General features: G+C 45.5%; 1 protein-coding gene across 3 annotated transcripts in view; it reads left to right on the top strand.

Moving 5' to 3' along the window:
* Nucleotides 1-21050, top strand: part of Ilrun (inflammation and lipid regulator with UBA-like and NBR1-like domains) — a 61652-nt gene that overhangs the window by 7456 nt on the left and 33146 nt on the right. For all 3 annotated transcript variants that reach the window (XM_055606965.1, XM_055606968.1, XM_055606967.1), the window contains exon 2: nt 18666-18820. In XM_055606965.1, the coding sequence (XP_055462940.1) occupies nt 18666-18820 (155 nt within the window). The remainder of the gene's footprint in view (nt 1-18665; nt 18821-21050) is intronic.

Below are 21050 nucleotides of genomic sequence, written 5' to 3' on the forward strand. Positions count from 1 at the left end.
GTTGTAGGCCTGGTGGGTGTTCAGCGAGTGTGCCGAAGCAGTTCATGAGCACTGAGAGGGAGGCGCGTTTACCGCCGGGCTGTGTCTGGCTCTGGAGCCTTGAATACTCAGTCCTGCCTCAGCTGGTGGGAAGGCTTTGCAGTCCATGTTTCTGTCCTCACCGTTGTGTGTGGCAGGACAGCTGTACCTGTTTCACCGTGCGCATGCAGGGTCAGGTGTTCTTCCTCTGGGTTCCAGGGGTCAGCTCAAGCCATGGGGTTGGCAGAGCAAGCACTTATCTGCTGAGCCAACTGCCGGGACCCTTTTTCCTTCTTCTCCTTCATTCCTGGGAATTGAACCTGGGGCCGCCTGCATTGAGATCAGAGCTCTGCCATATCCCTGTGTCTTAGTGACATAGATCCTCAGCCTTCCACTTGCTGTTTTATGGGTGTGCCCTCCAGAAGGTAAAGGGCCAGGTTTGGCGATAAGTGTCTGGGTTAGTACTTGGGAGATGTGTGGAGCGCTCACACTGGAAATGGTCGCCAGCTCGCAGACCGTCCACTCCGGTGACTGACCAGCATGAGACACGCCACTAAAGTGCTGAGAAGTTACGGGTGTGAGTCGCCACGCCTGCTGCCTGTGCTCTGCTCTTCATTGTCTCTCAGCCCATGCAACTCCAAACCTCCCCATGCTTTGTCTCCACATCCCTAGTGCTAGGATTACAGGTGTTTGTGTGAAGTCGTGTCCCCCATGCATTGCTGGGGTTGTTCGGCGGGCACTCTACCAAGCTGAGCCAGTCCACAGCCGCTTTTTATGGTTTTTTTTCTCTTTTCTATTTATGGAGACATCTTAGTGGGTTTTTTAAATTAATCGTTTAAAAGATATATGTGTCTGAGTGTTTTGTCTGTATGGTGTGTGGACCATGTGTGCCTGGCATTCATGGAGGCCAGAAAGGGCCATCAGACTTCCTGAAACTGGAGTCACAGGCCGTATCTCCATCAGAATGTTAGAACTGACCTCGGGTGTTCTGCAAGAGCTCCAGAGCTCCTCACTGCTGGGTCGTTGCTGGTCCAGGAAGTTTTTTCTCTTCCCTTTTGTACTTACATCACAGACCTGCACTCTGTTAGCAGGGGTTGAGTAAAAATGTGTGCTTAGGCTAGTCCTGCTTTTGTGCCCAAATTGCTGGAACGTTTTATGCTCCAATTGTGGGCACATTGTAGACTTGCACTTCTGAATCTTCAGGCTGCCTTACCATTTTTTCTTCTTTTTTGTTTTGTTTGTTTTTCTAGACCGGGTTTCTCTGTGCAGCCTTGGCTGCCCTGGAACTCACTCTGTAGATCAGGCTGGCCTTGAACTTTGAGACTCCTCTGCCTCTGTCTTTCAAGTGCTGGGGTTAAAGCTTTTGTCACCACCACCAGGCTAACATTTTTTTTTTTTCCAATGGGAACAGCAACACTTGGTTCTGAAAATCATTTATTTAGTTTACAAGCCTCCAAAATAAGACAGCCACTGGGTTTTTACACTGTTGTCTTTTTTTGTAGAAAAATATCCTTTTAAATGTTTGGGGCATGGTTTTCCCATGTGCCTTATAACTTTCTGTTAACTCACATCTAACACAGATCAAAGCACCAACCTTTGATATATGTGTACTGAATGTATACAGAGTTCCTAAAAAAAAAAAAATCTGCCAGGACATTCCAGGACAGCCAGGGCTACACAGAGAAACTCTGTCTCAAAACAAACAATACCAAATCTGTTGTGTTTTCTGTGTTTGGCCTGCGGGTGTGGGACATGTGCGTATTTGGTGTCCTAGGAGGTCAGAGGAGGGCATGGATCCCCTGAGCCTGGGGTTCCAGAGGTCTCTGAGCTGCTGGGTCTCAGGAATTGAACCCGGGTCCTCTGAGAGAGTACTCAGTGCTTTAACCACAGAGCCATCTTCCGCCTTCCATGTGTGCAGGCTTTACAGTATATCCTGATTGTCACTGTGTGAGGCGTCTAGAATGGAGGGCGGATGGGGATGTCGGGATGAAAGAAGGATTGTGCTCTTTGTGTAACAACTTGAGTGTCTGTCAGGGAGGGAGCGGTGCAAAGCCTGCCCAGAGACTCTGAGGCAGGAGGAGATTTCATTAGCATTTTCTGTGATGGATTGTTTGAACATCCATTTGTGGAATTTTTTTTAGTTTTTAATTATAAAATGTCTGTAAACTTGCCTGACCTGTCTTTTCTTGTTGTGACTTATGACTTAAATTCATCTGTTCAGGACAGAAAAGATAGGCATCCTCCACCATGAACACTTGTTTTTAGAGTCTCCGGTGTATTCCCTGCTGGCCTAGAACCCACTGTGTAGAGGCTGGTCTGGTATTGACAGTAGTCTGTCTATAGTTGCTTCCCCAGTGCTGGGATCACAGGTGTACATAGCAATACCAAACTCTCCCACTTCTGCGAGGGTGGCTAAGGTTTCATGTAGCCAAGACTGGCCTTGAGCTACCCCTGATCGGCCTGCCTCAGCTGAGTGAGCCCTGGAATTACAGATGTGGGCCACCACATCTGGCTCATTAGTTCAGAGCTTCTCAAGAATTTATCAGGCTGCCTCCTTGAAGGGTGTTGAAATTCATCTTGATGATGAGGCAGTAGAGAACCTGCTTTCTGAGAAGTGGAAGACTTTGCTTATCTGTCAGGTAAAAGGTCTTAATTGTCTTTGCGTTTCCTTTATTGCTGGTGTGGTTCAGTGCTTTGCAAAGCGGGCCATTTCTTTGTTTTTGTTTTTTCATTTTTCCTTCTGTCTCCCTAGTGTAGCCTGGGGCTGGCTTGAACTCACTATGTCTCTAAGGCTGACTTGGAACTGAGCCTCTTGCCCTCTGCTGCTCTCAGTGTGCTCTGTCATGGATAGTTGGCTGTCTTTACTTAGAAAAAAAAAAAAAACAAAACCCTATCTATGTACAGGCCATCTAGATTTCAAAATCATTAAGATTTTGACTTTTTTTTTCCACCAGAACTTTTTTTTTTTATGTTGTTAGGTTTTATGTTCAGGGTGTTTTGTCTGTGCACCATGGTTCTTTTATTTAAAAAAAGATATATGTTGTGTGTCTGTATGAATGTGTCTCAGGTGTCAGTGGAGGCCAGAGGCCTCAGATGCCCTGGAGATAGAGTTACAAGTGACTGCGAGCTGCTTGATCGTTCTGTGTTTTCATTGGTCATTTGTATTTTCTGTGACTCGTGTGACTCAATTTACGTGAGGTGTTTTCATATAAGGAAAATAGCTGAATTCAGTACTCACTTTTGTTCTAATTTCTTTTTTTCATCCCTTTCTTGGCCTACAGATACTTAGACTGTAAGCCCTCAGTCCCCTGTCCCCTCCTGTAGCGCTTGTTTTTAAACTCTGATTTATTTGGGGTATCTGGGCCTTTACCTCCCTTCCAACCTCCAAACCCTACAAAGGAGAGAGGTTAATGGTAGAGGGGCCCAGACCCCTTTAATTCTCCCAGCTGTGTAGTGTCGCTAGGTTCTTTAGGGCTCTGTACCAATCTCTGTCAACTGCAGATGCGGCTTGCATCTCCTCTACAACACAGCGCCCTGAAGCATTTCTCTGTCTGCTCCAAATCTCCACACAGTCTGTCTCTGGTCTCTAAACTGCCACTCAACACACACCATGCTTTGTCTTTCTGGCTCTCAGATTTATGTCCTCAGAGCTCTAGACCACATCCCTCTCAGCCCCACGACGCAAACCATTCACACAAGACAATTATCAGCGGTGGACACACTAAAGCCCAATTAATATCCCACACTTGGGATTAAAACAAAAACATATTTACATAATATAACTGAGTTTACAAAGAACCAACCTTCCTTCCTTCCTTCCTTCCATTCTCTTTTGAGGTAGGGTTTCTCTGAGGTTTGGTCTCAAACTTGGAGATCCACCTGCCTTTGCTTTTACAACCTTCATCAAGATAGCTCTGTAGGGGCTGGAGAGATGGTTCAGAGGTTAAGAGCACTGGCTGTTCTTCCCCAAGGAAGGTCTTGAGTTCAGTTCCCAGCAACTACATGGTGGCTCATAACCATTTATAACAGGAACTGGTACCCTCTCCTGACCTGCAGGTATTTAAAAAAAAAAAAAAAGGGTTAAAAAAAGAAAGCTCGGGCTGGAGAGATGGCTCAGAGGTTAAGAGCACTTGCTGTTCTTCCAAAGGTCCTGAGTTCAATTCCCAGCAACCACGTGGTGGCTCACAACCATCTATAGTAAGATCTTGTGTGCAGGCAGAATGTTGTATAAATAATAAATAAATCTTCAAAAAAAGAGAATAATTAAAAAAAAAAGAAAGAAATCTCTGTAAGCTGATATATGATTCATTATTAGAATATTCTCAACATGTAGGAGTCCTGAGTTCAATTCCCAGTATCACATAAAAAAAAAGAGAACTGTCTACAATAGAAGTTATTCCTTTTGCTCATTTTGCCCCTTAACTTTGTTTATAACACTTTTGCCTTAATTATGTGACCCTCTCTCTATGGGTTTTTTTTTTTTAATGATGCACATAATCCACCTGTTCCTTTCCTTGCCCTCTTTTGGTTCAGTGCTGGGAAATGAAGCTAGTCTTTGCTTTTTGATTCTTGCTTTTCCTTTCGTACTTAAGCCCCACCCCACCCCACCTAAGCAGTTTATTGGGATTTGAACCTATGGTTTTGTGTATGATGGGCAAAGATCTCTTTCAACTGGCCAAAAGCCCCAAATTGGGCTTTTTTTTTTAATAGCTGATATTCATTTGTAAACGTGACAAGTCAGTATGATGTGACTTAGGGATTAGGGAATGAAATGGTTGCTGTTGTTAGACAGGATATAAATTCACTTACAAGGCTGCCGAGCAAGCACGCCTGGGAGGGATTTTTCTAGATCAGGTAGTTGAGGCTCCAGATCTTCCTGGATTATGTGTGGAGACCACCTGTTCCTTTCAGTTCCCAAAAAACCTTGAAAGAGCTGTGCATGAGGACTGTCTGGGGCTTCTTTATCTGCTTGTTTCCAGACAGGGCCTCCCTGGGCAGCTTAGGCTGGCCTTGGCCTTGAACTTGACCCTGTAGCAGGCCTCTTGCCTAACTGGTGCGGTGGTGACAGGCTTGTGTGTCTGGGTGGGTTGACTTCAGCCGTGTTTACAGCCGTTTCATTGCTTGCTGCTTCTTGAGCCACCAGCAGTTTTGGCTTACTTTTTTCTTCAGTGCTGCCACCCAACCCCAGGGCTGGTGAGTGCCGTGTCCCCAGATCCCCAGGTCCTCTCAGCCATGCCACCATGCACATTTCATCTCTCCTCTTGACTTTAAGACAGGGTCTGACCGCGTAACTGTAGGCTGGCCACATTTTTGTCAGTCCTCCTGCTTCATCCCCTCTCCTCCTGAGGTCACAGTGTGAGCCATCACCTAGCACTGGCTTTTTCTGCAGTCTTTTGCTGTCCTGGATATAGTAATATTCACCATCTTTGATTTGCTTGGTTTTCTAGGTAATTTTTTGTTTGTTAAAAGGCCTTTTTTGTTTGTTTGTTTTTTATTTGGTTTTTTGAGACAGGGTTTCTCTGTAGCCCTAGCTGTCTTAGAATTGGCTCTGTAGACCACGCTGGCCTCTAACTCACAGGGATCCACTTGCCTCTGCCTCCCTGAGTGCTGGGATTACAGGCGTGCGCCCCCGCGCCCAGCTCTTACTTTCAGTATTGTCAGATATTTTAGGTGTCCTCTCAGCCCCTTTTCCCCACTTTCATTTTTAAAAAGTATTTAAAGGAACTGGAGAGGTGGCTCCGTGATTAAAGCATTGGCTGTTCTTTCAGCGGACCCAGGTTGGAGTCCCAGCCACTGACATGATGACTCATGGTAGCTCCAGTTCCGGGGCATCTGATGCCCTCTTCTGCCTTGGTGGCAGTGGACACATGGTACACAAACTCACATAGGGAAAACTTACCCATATACAGAAAGTGAATATAAATATTTAAAAGATATTTTCTGCCAGGCATTATGGCATATGCCTTTAATTCCAGCACTTAGAAGTAGAGGCAGGTGGAACTCTGAGTTTGAGGCCAGCTGGGTGTACATAATGAGTTCCACGACAGCCAGACAAAAAACCCACTGATCTTTCTTGTTGAGCCTGATTCATGGTTCTCAGCCTCAGCTTTCATTTCTTTTAATTAGAGCCTGTTTCTTGGAAAATCTTCCATCCCCTTAAAATTAGGCTTTTTCAAAGTGCAGTGGAAATATTTCAGACTTTGGCATTCTGAATCAACTTTTTTCATACTCTGACCCATAATTGGCTTGGCTGTCCATTTGAAGGTTGGCAGTGTTTTGTTTTGTTTTTTTTTCCCCCAGGATTTTGAAGGCCTGGTCAGTTGCTGATATAATTGTCTTGGTTCTTCTTCGAATGAATCATGTTCTCTCCATTCTCTGGAAACTTTTGACAGCTGCTCTGACCCAGAGCCCTTGGGTTGGACGGCACTGCCGTGTACCTTAGCATGTTTTCAGACACTGTGCTCAGCCTCGGTGGGCCCTGCCAACTCCTGGCCTTGGAAATTTTCCTATTTAATTTTGAGTCAAATCTCACATTATAGTCCCAGCTGACCTTCAGTTCATGATTCTCCTGCTGCAAGGCCTCCCAATTGCTGGGCTAACAAAGATACACTACCAGAGTACTGCTATGGTAGCTCCTGTCTGTTTCTTTCTGGCTTTTTGTTTGAAAAAGGATGATTTTAGTCAGGTTCTCAGAACGTAGCTCTCACCTGCCTGGCATTGGAAACACTGGTCTTGAACTTTGGTCATCTTTCCTGGCTCCATTTCATAAGTGCTAGGTTTTTACATCTTTTTGTTTTTTTAGAGTGAGGAGTCTCTCCATGTAGCCCTGGCTGTCTTAGACTCCCTAGATATCTGCCTGCCTCTGCCTCCCGAGTGCTGGGACTAAAGAATAGCCACCACTGCCTGGCCAGCCAGCCGGCTATTTTTGCATCTTGATAAAATTATTTATTCCTGCTTTTTCTTTTCTGGGTGATCTCTTCCAGTGTTGTCATCATTAAATTGTGTTTTGTTTATTTGAGACAAGGTATGTAGAGGGATTTTAATTCAGAACATGACTCCTGGCAAGAGATCCAAAGCCTTCCAGGTCTGTGTGGTCCAGTTGGAATACAAGCCTTTAATCCAGAGACAGAGGCAAGCAGATCTGAGTTCAAGGCCAGCCTGGTATAGAGCAAGTTTCAGGTAAAGAAAAGCTTGTGTCCAAGCGTGGTGGGACATGCCTTTAATCCAAAGCAATGAAGGTAAAGTTAGTTTGTAGAAGGAAGCACCCTTTTTTGAAAGTGATGTCTAACTGAGTGGGGAAAAAGGTGACAAATCGGAGAAAGCCTTTCGAGACAACAATTGAAAAAAAAAAAAGCTCCTTCTACAAGGATTTCTCTGTGTAACCTGGCTGTCTTGGAGCTGAGTCTGTAGGCCAGGCTGTCCTTGAACTCAGAGCTCCCGCACATCTGCCGAAGTGCTGACTGCTAGGATTACAGGCTGTGCCACAGAACGATAGTGTAGTCTTGTATCTGTCTTTCCTCTAGCCATGATTTTACAAAGTCCACGCTTATCTTGGCCAGGGTTTCATCTATTTTTATTGGTGAGAAACATTCTCTTGTGTGGAGAATCTGTAGACTTGGGCCCCTTTGGTTGATCCTTCTATTGTTTCATGTAATGTCATTTCTGCTCTACCTGCTTTTGCTGTGTGCCAAGGATGGAGCCCCACCTCTTTTACCAGCTCTGTTGAATAAATGGTGCCTTAAGTATTTCTTTCACTCATGAGACCTAGTATAGACATGTGTTACAGTTTCTTTGAGGTAGAAATCTAGGAGTTGCCAGTTTGTATGGTAAATTGTACAGATTTTTGGAAATCTGCCATGTGTTCAGAGCTGCTACTGTCCTGCATCCCATGAACCCTGCATGAAAGTTCTTTATGGGCTTCATACATTGTTTCTTTTTTTTTCCTGAACATTTATGATAAATCTCAGGCGTCTGATATTCTATCTGTAAACCTTGCGGAAAGACCAAGGACATCTTTCTACACAACTGCAGAATCAAACTGCCAGCACCAAGGACGTGTGCGTGGACACAGGAGCACAGGCCAGTGTCCAGCTTGTGGCCTGTCCCTACAGTCTGTTGATACCACTTGTTTGGACAGTATTGGTTTTGATAGGCAGCCTGTATAGCTAGGGCCGGCCTTGAACTCAGTGTGTACCCTAGGCTGCCTTAAGCTTCCAGTGATCTGTTGGCAGCCTTAGAGCTGGCGTGCCACTGTGGACCATTACAGCCAGCATAATTTTTTGTTTTTAAACCCCTCATTTTCTCAAGATTCTCATGTTCTAGACCAGCCTGAACTACATAGTAGACCCTTTCTCAAAAATCCAAAACAACAACTCCCTCTTCCTCAAAGAATCCCATGTGTATTTGGTTAGCATGTTCTTTACCTTAATCTTTTTGTGAGTGTTTTGTGTGCATGTATGTTTGTGCATCATGTGTGTACCACGTGCTCTTGGAGGCCAGACAAGGGCATTAGATCTTCGTAATCTTCTTTGATTTAGGACTTTCATTCTAAAATGTTTTATTTTATTTTGTGCATTTTGCCTGCCTGTGTGTCTGTGCGTGCCTGCAGCCCAAGATGGCCAAAAGAAGTTTTTGTGATGAAACAGCCCAAGGAGGTTATCAGATCTCTGGAACTGGAGTTATGGAAGACTATGAACCCCCGTGTGGGTGCTGGGAATTGACCCTGGGTCCTGGAACAGTGACTAGGGCTTTAATCACTGAGTCCTCTCTTTAGCCCCAGAACTTTTTAACCTGGTGTAGAGTTTGTCTGTCTCCCCTGAGTGTCTGAACATGGTTGATAAGTTGCAGCATCGTAATTAGGGTTAGGTTACTCTCTCGTTAGAAATGACGGCCAGCTGCTTGTCCTCCAGCACACCGACTGCTGAGGTGTGTTCGGCTCGGTGGTAACACTGAAGAGTCTCAGCCTGGCTCAGCAGTACCCATGGGTGCCACTGCATTCTTTATACGCTGGTTTCAGAAAGGTCACTTTCTCATTCTTCTCTTAGCTGGAGTCTAGGGGAAGATCACTTAGTTTTGTGATGAAACACCATGACCAAAAATCAACTTGGGGAGGAAAAAGAATTTCACTCACATTTCCATATATTTCCAGTTCATTATAAAAAACAGAGTGGGAACCTGGAGGCAGGAACTGATGCAGAGGCCATGGAGGGGTCTCTTTACTAGCTTTTTCCTCGCTTGCTCAGCCTGCTTTTTGTAGAACCATCCAGGGATGGCAGCACCCACGGTGTCCTATGTCAATCATTAAGAAAATGCCCTGCAGGCCTGTCTACAGTCCAGTTTTATGGAGGCATTTTCTGAATTGAGGTTCCCTCCCCTCAAATGACTCTAGCCTGTCAATTTGAAATAAAACTAGTATTCCTTTAAGGAACTGTTAACTTTTTTTTTTTTTTTTTTAAATAATGATAAGTGGCAATAGTTTCTTTTGAGACAAGGTCTCTTAACTCAAGCTGACCTCAAATTCAGTGACCCTCCTAGCCCAGGTCTTCCAAGTGATGGGCTTACAGGTGCGCACTGCCACACCTAGCTGTGAAATTAAGGTTTTACATTCTAGTTATTCTGTTCTGCTCCCTTTTCTTCTCCCTTTCCTCCGACTCTCTTGTTTAACTTTTCTTCCTATCCTCCCTCCCTTCTTCCCTGACTTGTGTAATACTGGCCTTGAACTCCTGACCTTCCTGCGCTCACCATCTAGGTGTAAAAGGAACTTTTATTTGCCTGCTTCATTTGTTGTCTCTGAGGATTACTGCCTCTGTCTGCTAACCTAGGCCTAGTCCTGGAAGCTTCTAGCTTCTGTATATTCTAACCTAGCCTAGAACGTTTCAGCCTCTGAGGCTTACTAGTTCTTTCTCAGCTCTGTGCTGGCTGGTTCAACTCAGCTGTTCTGGCTCAAACTCCCCTCCCAGCTGACTTATTCAATCTTGTTTTTCTCTGGTCCTCTGAATTGCTCTGCTTGGCCTCAAACTAACTTAAACAATCTGCTCTAATTTCCTGGCTCTTTCTCATTTTCTTTCTCATTCGAAGTCTTCACCTGAGTTCTCTCTCTCTCTCTCTCTCTCTCTGCAACGTATTACTGTCCCAGTCCAAATTGCCCCCTCTCTCTCTGCATTGCCCATTAGGTAGCTTCCCTTTCCTCTCTCGTCTTATGAGAGTCGGTAGGATCCTATTCTGTCAAGTCTTTCTCTGATTCGTCACCTTTTCCCCACTCAGTTAGACATCACTTTCAAACACAAACTAACTTTACCTTTATTGCTTTAGATTAAAGGCATCACCATGGATACAAACTTTTCTTTACCTAAAACTTGCTCTATACCAGGCTGGCCTTGAACTCAGATCTTCTTGCCTCTGTCTCCTAGATTAAAGGCATGTATTCCAGCTGGATCACACAGACCTGGAAGGCTTTAGATGTGATTTCTTGCCAGAGCAGCCATGTTCTGGATTTAAATCCCTCTACTGTGGGTCTTACAGGCATAGACTGCCACCGTTCTTGGCTGTTATGGTTGGCAAACTGGCCTGGAATTTACTGTGTAGCCCAGAATGGCATCAAAGTGGTAAAGCTTCTCCTGTTTCAGCCTTCTGTGGGTTGGATCACAGGGATCACCTTCACAGATTAATCTGTTCCTAAAATGATAAGGACTCCTAGTTTGGTGGCCCAAAGCTACAGTCCCAGCTGAGGCAGTTGGGTTACAAGTTCAAGGCCTGCCTGAGCTATAGAAGTGATTTCAAGGCTGGCCTGGCACTTTAGTTGAGTCCTTGTCTCAATGGAATAAAAGTAATTTTTCAAAGCCTATTTATTCTGAAATGCATAGAAAATGTCGAACTCTCCCTGCTTGCCATCTGAAGCATGTGCTGCCCAGGGCATGAAGACATCACTGGATGTGAGTGTGCACAGCAGGCCTTTGCAAGAGCTGCTCTTTGCTGCATTTGCAGTGCCAAGAGTGGAATCCAGTGAGCTATAATATCCCTAGCCTTTATTTTTGGGGAAAATGTTATTATTGGTGGGTGTAATGCCATGGTGTGTTTATGGTGGCTGGGGATAATGTTCCAGGAGGGATTCTCTGCTTTCACTGTGGGAGCCAGGGGTCGGGCTCAGGCTGCCATGGTTGATAGCTTATAATCTATCCAGTGTGCCTCTCTCTGTGCTCAGTATATAGCTTTAATTTTACTTAGTTTTATTTCCTTTATTTCGTGTGTACACATTTGTGTCAAGGCTCACATGAGGAAGTCAGAGCACAGCCTGCTTCTCTTCTTCCATCATGAGGCTCAAGTACTGCACTCAGGTCATCACATTTGGCAACAAATGCCTTTACCTGATAAGTCATCTTTTTTTTTTTTAACTTATTTTATTTTGTGTGCATTAGTGTGAAGGTGTCAGATCCCTTGGAACTGGAGTTAGATGGTTGTGACCTGCCATGTGGGTGCTGGGAATTGAACCCTAGTCCTTTGGAAGAGCAGTGCTCTTAACCACTGAGCCATCTTTCCAGCCCCCTCCCCCTTTTTTAACATTTATTATCTATACAATGTTTTGCCTGTATGTGTGTCTGAATGCCAGCAGAGGGCAGTAGATCTCATTATAGATGGTTGTGAACCACCATGTGGTTGCTGGGAATTGATTCAGGACCTCTGGAAGAGCAGCCAATGTTTTTAACCTGTCAGCTACCTCTCCAGCCCCTGATAAGCCATCTTGATGGTCCCATTGTGTAGCTTTCTATTTATGTGTATATGTTGTTGTCCTTGTTGATATGTGCACACAAGGTGCGTGGAGGCCAGAAGTAGGGTACTGGGAGCAAGCGCTCCTGGCTTTCCAGCCCTGTTTGTAACTTTTGCTTGTGTTTTGTTTTGCTTTTTGAGATAGTCTCTTTGAAGTCCTGGTTGGTCTGTAGCTTGCCACATATGCCAGGCTGGCCTCGAGTCACAGAGATTGTCCTGCCTGTTCCTCTCGAGTGCAGGGGGTAAAAGCCTGGAGCTCTACTCATAGCCTGTATGTAGCTTTTCATAGCTACCGCACAGCAGCCGTATAAACTCACACTCCTACTTAAACTTGCAGTTGCAGTGAAGCTAAGAGGTCAGGGCTGAGTGTCCCGTGTCATGACTTGTTCGTGTTTGGTGACATTGGGTTGCATTTGTCAGTTTATAGAACTTACTTTATCTCCTTGCTTGGAGACAAGCAAGTGGCTGCTTTCTCTGCAGGGCGAAGTGTGTGCCGTAGTGTGCACTGTGGACATGAAGTGTGCCAAGGCTCACTTTGATCGTCGCCAAAGATGCCATGGGAGCGTGTTCCTTAGGGGAAATGAAACTGCAGCCACTTTGAGGCCGGCACCTGTCTGTCGCGCACTGTTCAGAGATTCAGAAGCAGGAAATCTTAGACACAAGAGAAACATTAAAATCATAGACATTGTAAAAGGTATACGGTATTTCTCAGCAAAGCCTACAAAATCTGACTTTATTATATTTCCAAATTCATAGCAATAAGAGCTAGATTATAGAGTGGAATATGTATTCAGATATTTTTTTTGGCAAGATTTTTTTTTTTTAATCAAACCCAAAATTTGTAATTTTAATTTGGAAACAGTTCTTTGACAGGCTTAGAGTCAGATCAGTTTGGAACTCTGTTTCATTGCAGAGTCACCTGAGGATGTCACTCACCGGCTGAATTTCACAGCAAACTGATTGTGAGGAGCTCTCTGTCTGAGTCATGCTCTGCGCTCTCATCCTGGGACACTTGGCTATTCCATATCGCCACATCTCAGGCTCAGTGTCCCAGCATGTCCAGAGACTGTAGTTAACATTGACACTGTGATTATACATCATTTTAGGAAGGAGCTCTCTAAACATACATTTTTGACGGAACCGTGAGTTCTTGGAAGCAGAGGCTTATGCCGGAAGTGACTCAGCAGAGAGCAGCCTCGTGTGCAGTCTGCCCTTGTAGTCTAGTGCCCTCTTCTTGAGAGGGTCCCTTCAGTACACAGCAGTACTGCATTAGGTTTTTGCATTGCAATAAATCACTGTAACACTGTGGCTTCCATGTGCAAATTCACTCTCTTATCAGTGTTCTGAGTCAGCAGTCTGAACCTGGACAGGTACCTTCTGGGGATGCCTGCTTCCAGAACCACTGCACACTGGCTGGGGATCCCTTCCTGCCTTCACCCTGGAGTGCCCTTCTGCCATCCCTGCTCTCTCCTCAGACCCCTGCATCTACTCCTGAGTGGAAGCAAACATGAGGCTTAGCCAGACAACTTGGGGTCGTTTCTTTTGAAGGTCTGCTGAGGACCAATTTTACTCTCCCTTTGCAGTGTGCCTTGGCGTGGGGGTCTGAGGGCGGAGGACACACTGGGGGGATAAAGGATCTCCTCCATAGCCCCAGGAGCATCACAGCATGCTAGCGGGTGCCAGTCTATGATTGCACGTACAGTTGTGAATTATGTCATTGGAATGCGTCTGTTTATGCTTAGTGGGGGCACATTGAGCAGTCTACCCCTGAGCTGTTTCCTCTGCCCTTTAGAAGTATTTCCTAAATTCTTCAGCATTTTTTCTCTGTTTTCTTTTCCCTCCCTCCCTTCTGGATTCACTGTGTGCACGTGTGAATACGTGGTAGCCATGGCTACACCTGGAAGTCAGAGGAGAGCTTGTGAGGAAAGCAGCTCTCCATCCACTGTGTGGATTCTGGTGATGCAGCGCAAGTCGTCAGGCCTGGCAGCAAGTGCCTTTACCCAGTGAGCCATCTCTCCAGTTCCCTTCATACCCTCTCTCCTTTCGTGTGTGTGTGTGTGTGTGTGTGTGTGTGTGTGTGTGTGTGTGTGTGTCAGGGTCTTGTATTGTGGTGAGGGTAGTAAGCTAGAACTTACTTTGTAACCCAGTCTGGCCCAGAACTCCTGACAGTCCTTAGCCTTTTTAGTGCTGTGATTACAGACGTTAACTGCCATGTCTGGCTGGATGTTTCCTTTTACTTTAGTGAGAGGGCAGGTGGGGTCTCATGTGGTCCAGGTAGTCCTTTTTCATTTTTTTTTTTTCCAGGGTTTCTCTGTGTAGCCTTGGCTGTCCTGGATGCTTGTTGTAGACTGGCCTCAAACTCACAAAACCTGCCTGCCTCTGCCTCCCTGAGTCAGGGATTACTGGTATGCACCACCTTGCCCAGCTAGCCCAGTTAGTCTTGAACTTGATTAATGAAGGCTGGCCCTTTACAACTCCTGATCCTTCTGTCTTGACTTCTCAAGTATTGAGCTTACAGACGGGCACAACAATGCCTAGCTTATATGTGTATTTCTTATATGTGTATTTATATTATTGTTTTTAAATGTGTATGGCAAGTTTGCTTGAATCTGTGTAACACCACAACACACACACACACCCTCATGGTATGCCTACACAGGAGGAGAGGGTGTTGGGTCCCCTTGGGCCGAAGTTGCAGATGGCTGTTAGCCACAAAGTAGGTGCTGGGAATTGAACCAGGATTCTCTGAAGAGCAGCCAGCTCTTAACCATTGAGCCATGTCTCCAGCCCAGTGCTTGCTCTCCAAGCCTGATGACCTGAGTTCAGTATCTGGACCCACATGGTGTTGAAGGAGGACAGGGTCCCACAGGTAGGAACCCTCTGATTCCCACATTGTTCTAGCGCTGCACTCCTGCATGCTTGTGAGCACTTTAAAAAAGTCATGTGCTTTCAATTTTAACCATTTCCCCCTCTTTTTATAATCTTACTTGAATTTGTGGTTTTCCTTCTCTTGACCCTGCCTTCCAGATGCTGAGGTTACCAGTGTGTGCCTCACACTTGGCCTGTGATGGCTTTTCCTTTTTTTTTTTTTTTTTTTTTTTTTAAGATTTTATTATTCATACACTGTTCTGCCTGCATGTACACCTGCAGGCCAGAAGAGGGCACCAGATCTCACTATAGATGGTTGTGAGCCACCATGTGGTTGCTGGGAATTGAACTCAGGCCCTCTGGAAGAACAGCCAGTGCTCTTTTCCTCGTCTCTCCAGCCCCTGTGGTGCTCTTTTAAAGTTTGTTTTCGTCTCGTTTTGTGTTTACCAGGCATGGTAGCACACATCTTCAGTCCCAGCGGGTGGGACTCAGGCAAGTGGGTCTCTATGAGTTTGAGGCCCACGAAAACCTTTTTTGTGTGTGGTAGTGAGACACCGTGTAGCACTTCAGTTGTCCGGTGGCGACAGTTCTCAGACAGTAAGGATCCTGTGCTGGTAGTGCGTCCTTTGTTCTTCAGAATGTTTTTAGCTGGAAGAGTGTGCACAGCGGCCCTGAGGAACGCTGGGAGTGGAGGGTAGCCTGCGGCAGTGCTCCTCTCTCGCTGCCAGCAGCAGAGTGTGCTGTTTGGAGACAGCAGTGCACCACTGAAGCTGAGCTGTTTGATCTAGCCTTTCTCCACCCAGGCTGGGGCCTGAGGAGGCGTGCCCCCCTGTGTCTGGAGACGCACTCAGCTTCTGGCCTTGTCTCTGTCACCTCCCTCCCACCTCTGGTTGGCATTTCACTTCACGTTTTCATTTTAAGTTTGGGCTTTAGGAGGGCTGTTGGTCTTTCTCTGGCTGAATTACCTGTGCTAGCAGGTATGGATGAGCAAGTACTTTTGCTTGCTTCAGCTGGGTGGTGAATTGGGATTCGTGGGGGGGGGGGGTTAAGGAGGGAGAGTGTGTCTGCCTAATAAGGGAGCTGGACTTTGCACTTGTTAGTGGCCCGTGGTCCTTCTCCAGGGGTCAGTAAGGCTGACCTGAGGGCACATTCACGGGTAGGTGGGACAGACTGCTGTGAGAGTGGCTGATTGTCCAAACGCGCAAGAGCCTATCCCTCCCATTTGGGTTTTATAGCTAGGAGATAATACGGGTTGCTTGAGGCAGAAAATCTGTCTTTACCAAAAAACAAAACAAAAAAAACCCCACACAGCTTTTACTGAATGTTTCCAAATGAGCAAATGGAAGGCTAGGCTTCTTTTCTCATACTTGATCTTCAGTCCTTAAGGATGGGGCTGATTGCTGATGTGCTCCCAAGTCTGTCTGTGGCCACCTCAGGGTTAGGAAGCCACATAGTTAGGGGTTTGCTCATTGTGACCTGCAAAGGAAACTGCTGGAAAGACTGAAGTCTGAGTCTTTGTACAGCGGTGAGGGAACAGGTGCAGTTTGGCTCCTGGCCCGGGTCTGCACAATGTAAAGTTCATCAGGCGCATGGGATAGGCAGGCGCTGGTGTCGTAATTCTAGGCCTTACTGGTTGGTATGACTGGCCACCATCACATGATGCTTGCTCTAAGTATAGCCTGCTTTTCTGGCAGCTGCAAACACCTGGAAAAGCAAGCGCAGAGGCCCAGCCAGAAATATCTGCTGCTCCTAGGTGTCCATTGAGCAGTTGTTCCCTTCCATGCTTGTCCGCGCTAAAAGCGGCCGCTGGCTCGGGAGTGCAGTCGCGTTCTGCAGAGAAGTATACAGGTTGGCTCTTTGTCTGATATGGGAACTGGCGATGAGCGCACTGATGTGAGACAAGAGAATCCCTTAATATTATTAGAGATGCCTTTGATCTCTGTGATGGACATAGCTTATTGAAACAGCCTTGGTGGCTTTTGGTTTCTGGCCCTGGCAACCTGAGCCAGCCCTGAAAGGACACTCTTCTGTTGGGGAAGACTCTGAATCATGTGCTTGGCTTCTTAGTAGTTAGCCAGGTGGCTCTTCCAAGAAAGAAGGTGCAAGTAGCAGTTTGCTTTGTTCCTTTTCTTTTTTATTTTGGCAGATCACAACTGTCTGTAACTCCAAGATCTGACACTCTCACATAGACATGCATGCAGGCTACCAAAGGACATAAAATAAATACATTATTTAAAAAAAAAAAAAGAGTAAAAAGTGCTCTTAACCTATGAGCCCTTTCTCCAGCACCCCAATAGCTTTTAAACATGAAAAAGTGGACACTTCTTTTACAGAAAAAAAAGTTTTGTTTTTTTTTTTTGAAACAGTCTTCATACTTAGGTAAGACTGGGTGCAAACTGTAATCCTTTTGCATCATGCTCCTGGATACTTATAGGCTTGAACTACCACATCCAGCAAAAAGAATAGCATTTAAAAATGTCAGTGAGAGATTTTATTTTCAAGTTGGCAGAAATCCAGCACAGTGAGGAAACACTGACCGTCATCCAGCAGGGAAGCAGGCGCTGCCGTGGGTGCAGTGCTAGCATTGGCCTGCATCTTTTTACGGAAGGAAGTCTGTTCCCAGCAGTGGCAATACAAATACACCCTCTGAGAACCACGTAATGAATTTATTCATAAACGCTGTGCATATGGACAGGGTGGTAGGTGTTGGCCTCTGAAAAAGCCGAGGTTGCAAACACTGCAGTTGCTCGGTTAACTAGTGGACTGCCTTAGAGTGACCACAGCTGTGTAGACAGTGTGCCTGCTCACTATTGACAAAGGTGACAGAATCATCCTCCAGACTTAGTGCCCGGCTTATAAAGCCGGGAGCCGTGTCTAATGGTGTGCCCGGGAGTGAGAGTTCATGCTGTATGTACAGTGTGTGCGTCCGGAGCCCTGGCAGGAGCGCTGTTCTTGTGTGGCAGTGTCAGGAGAAGAGGGAGCACACTTTATCTCCCATTGAACAGTGCATCTTCTGTTTGATGTACGTGGATTCTTTTGAAGAAAAAAAAAAAAACAATTTGAGTACTTTAAAAGTGGAACTTCGGCTGTCAAGATGACTCAGGGGTGGGAATGCTTGTCACCAAGCCTAATGACCTGAGTCTGATCCACAGAGATCACATGCTGGAGTGAGAAAACTGACTCCCACAGGCTGTTCTCTGGTCCCACCTCTGTGCCACGGCATGCATACATCCTACTTATACATGCCCGATAAATAAGTAAATGGTTTTTGTGGTTTGTTTTATTCTGTCTTACGGAGACAAGTTCTCTCTACGTGTCCTGGAACTCTATATGTAGACCCTCCAGACCTTGACCTCACAGAGATCCTCCTGCCTCTGTCTCCCAAGTGCTGGGCACTTTGATCCCTTAAAGGCACAAACCACCACATCCAACTTGTTTTCCCCTCTTTATTTTTAATTTATGGAGGTTGCTGGAGAGGTGGTTCAGCAGGTACTTGCTGTTCTTCGGGGGACCCAGATTCCCAGCACTCACATCAGCTGCCTCTCAACTATTGTAACTCCAGCTCCAGGGGATCCAATAAATCTGGCCTCTGTGGGCACCTACAATGTGCACACAGGCGCATACACACATACACCTATGCACAATTAAAATAAGATCTTTTAAAAAGACTTGCAAAGTGGTGGCCTTCCTCGCTCTGCCCAAATCCTGGAGTTCCAGGCTCGTGCCACCACACCTGGCCTTGGAGAAGCTCTAAGCTGCTGCTCTTCTGTTTTGTGGATGTGTGCTTCTTGTTGGTAGTGGCCTGTTAGCCCTCTCAGCACACCTTCAGGAGAGGGTGACATTAAGTTTGTTGGTTCTGCTTTTCCACCTGTTCTCAGCAGTGATCAGTGGCTTTTAAAGGCTTGGTAGTGGGCGCCTCTGGCTCTGTGGCCAACCCTAAGAAAGGGTTTCCTTGGGTTAAACAGTTCAGATAATATTCTCTAACTGTACTGAGGTCTTTTGTCTTTTACCTGTAGGAACTTACAAGCAGCAATTGGCGCCTATTACGACTTTGAGAGCCCAAATGCCAGTGTGCCCTCCATGTCCTTTGTGGAAGACGTCACCGTAGGAGAAGGGGAGTCTGTACCTCCTGACACTCCGTTTATAAAAACATGGCGCATCCAGAATTCCGGTGAGTCTGACAGCAGTGTCTACACTGAATTTTTTTTTTAAATAGTTAGCAGAAGAAGGGAATGTTTTAGGTTATGTCTGATTTTAGGCAGATCTTTCCTTCCTTCCTCCTTCTCTCTTCCTTTTTCTCTTTCTCTTTTTTCTCTTTTTCTTTCTCTTTGTTTTTCTCTTTCTCTTTTCTTTCTCTGTTTCGTCTTTCTCTTTTTCTCTTTCTCCTTTCTTTTTTTCTCTCTTTCTCTCTTCATTTTTCAAGACAGGATTTCTCTGTGTAGCTCTAGCTATCCTGGAATTTACTCTGTAGACCAAGCTGGCCTCGAACTTAAAGAGATCTGCCTGCCTGTGCCTGGAGCACTGGGATTAAAGGCATGTGCCGCCACCGTCCAGTGTGGCTGAGTTTTTAAATGTACAGTATGTAACATTTTCTTGTCCCAGCACAATGAGCAGACACCAGGGAACTATCTGAGAATAGGAAGAAGCCTTAGTCTCTTGCTGCATCAAGATACAAGCTAATATTCATTTGCTACTAGGAAGTTGGCGTGTGTGGTACTGTCTCCACCTGGAGTTCTACTGCGGAATTTCTTTTCTGCTCTCATCACTCCCTGTCCTCTGGCAGGTCCGAGGGGGTGCCTCCTTGACTAGAGAGAGTCAGGGTAGTTGGGAAGAGGTGTGGGCATCTGCTCCTTGGAAGTTCATTTCCGTGCGGCCACAGTACTCTGAAATTGTGCTGCATGTCTGTGAGGGAGTAGAGCACCAAGGAGTGTGCAGATGTGTTCAGAGGAACCTTCCAATGAAGCACACTGTAAGTTAGCATGGCGTCACACAGCTGAAGGAGTGCTGCAGGTGTGTGGGCAGCCTGGGCTACTTACTGGAATCCCAAGCAGCCAGCGCTGCACAGTGAGACCCATCCCAACACAGAAATGAACACTAGATGGCAGTTAAGTGAGTGCCTTGTTCTGACTTGTGGGTCAGTGAGTTACATGGTTCTCTGACAGTGGAACCTGAGCATGTCTGTTTCCACCTCTGCCTGTTAACGGCTTTAAGCTTTGTGTCTTTGTCTTGCCGATGGAGAATCGAGCTTCCTGGCTGAAGGTGTTTACGTGGTTAGTAATGAAGACTGGAAAGCGTGGCAAAAAGTGGCATTCAGCTGGGGCTGAGCTGTGTGCCATGCCCTGTCTATCGTGGCAGTTTGATGTTAGGTGACATGAAACTCACAGTACCCAAGTAGACCTCAAAATAATAATAATAATAATAATAATAATAATAATAATAATAATAATAATAATAATAATAATAACAACAACCTTTTTTGTTTTTTACCTCAGTTTCCTCTTTGTAATTTAGTTGATTGTGATGAGGAGACTCTGACTAGCCTGCTTTGTCTGTTTGATAGGGAGCCCAGCCTGGCCTCTGTCTGACACCCGGCAGTCCTCCTGCCTGCTTTACACTAGAATTTCATACGAGAACCCCCTTTCCTGTCATAGTCCAGAGACTCCTAGGAGAGTTGAGATAGCTGACTAAACACTGAGGGAGCAGCTGGGTAGCTGATCTTTCCTGAGCCCTCTCCCTCCCTGCTCATCACAGTGGCGCTTTGGTAGTTGGAGGTACATGGTGACACAGGAAAATCTCACATTTTCTGGTTTCTGTTTTTTCTTTAAATTCTCAGCCAAACTCTGGGTTTCTGTTTTTGTTTTGTTTTGCTTTTTACTTTGCTTAATTTCTTTTCACTTAAAAAATTTTCCAGGTCAGCTCCTTTTCATGATCTCAGAATTATGCATCTAGTATTACAGACTAAACATGTTTTCAAATTAAAAAGTGGTTTTCTGTTGATTCTTTTTTTTTTTTCTTTCTTTCTTTCTTTCTTTTTGATTTTTTGAGACAGGGGTTCTCTGTGTAGCCCTGGCTGTCCAACTTGCTCTGCAATCCAGGCTAGCCTTGAACTCAGACCCACCTGCCTCTGCCTCCTAAATGCTGAGGTTAAAGGTCTGCCCTGCCACACCCAGCTCCTATTTTACTTTGAATGGTGGGGACTTATGAGATCTTCCTGCTTTACCTCCCAAGTGCTAAAATTACAAGCGTATGCCACCATACTAGTTTCTGAAAATCATTTTGAGTGAAATTTGTTTGAAAACTGATTTATTCAAAAGTTTGATTTAAGATTAAGCCAATGCCTTACATACTTACAAAAGTAAAAAAATATCTGAAAAATATGTGAGTCCTTTAGTAAGTTTAAA

This window comes from Psammomys obesus, unplaced genomic scaffold (genome assembly GCF_907164565.1).
Source record: "Psammomys obesus unplaced genomic scaffold, mPsaObe1.curated_primary_1811, whole genome shotgun sequence".
Lineage (NCBI taxonomy): Eukaryota > Metazoa > Chordata > Mammalia > Rodentia > Muridae > Psammomys > Psammomys obesus.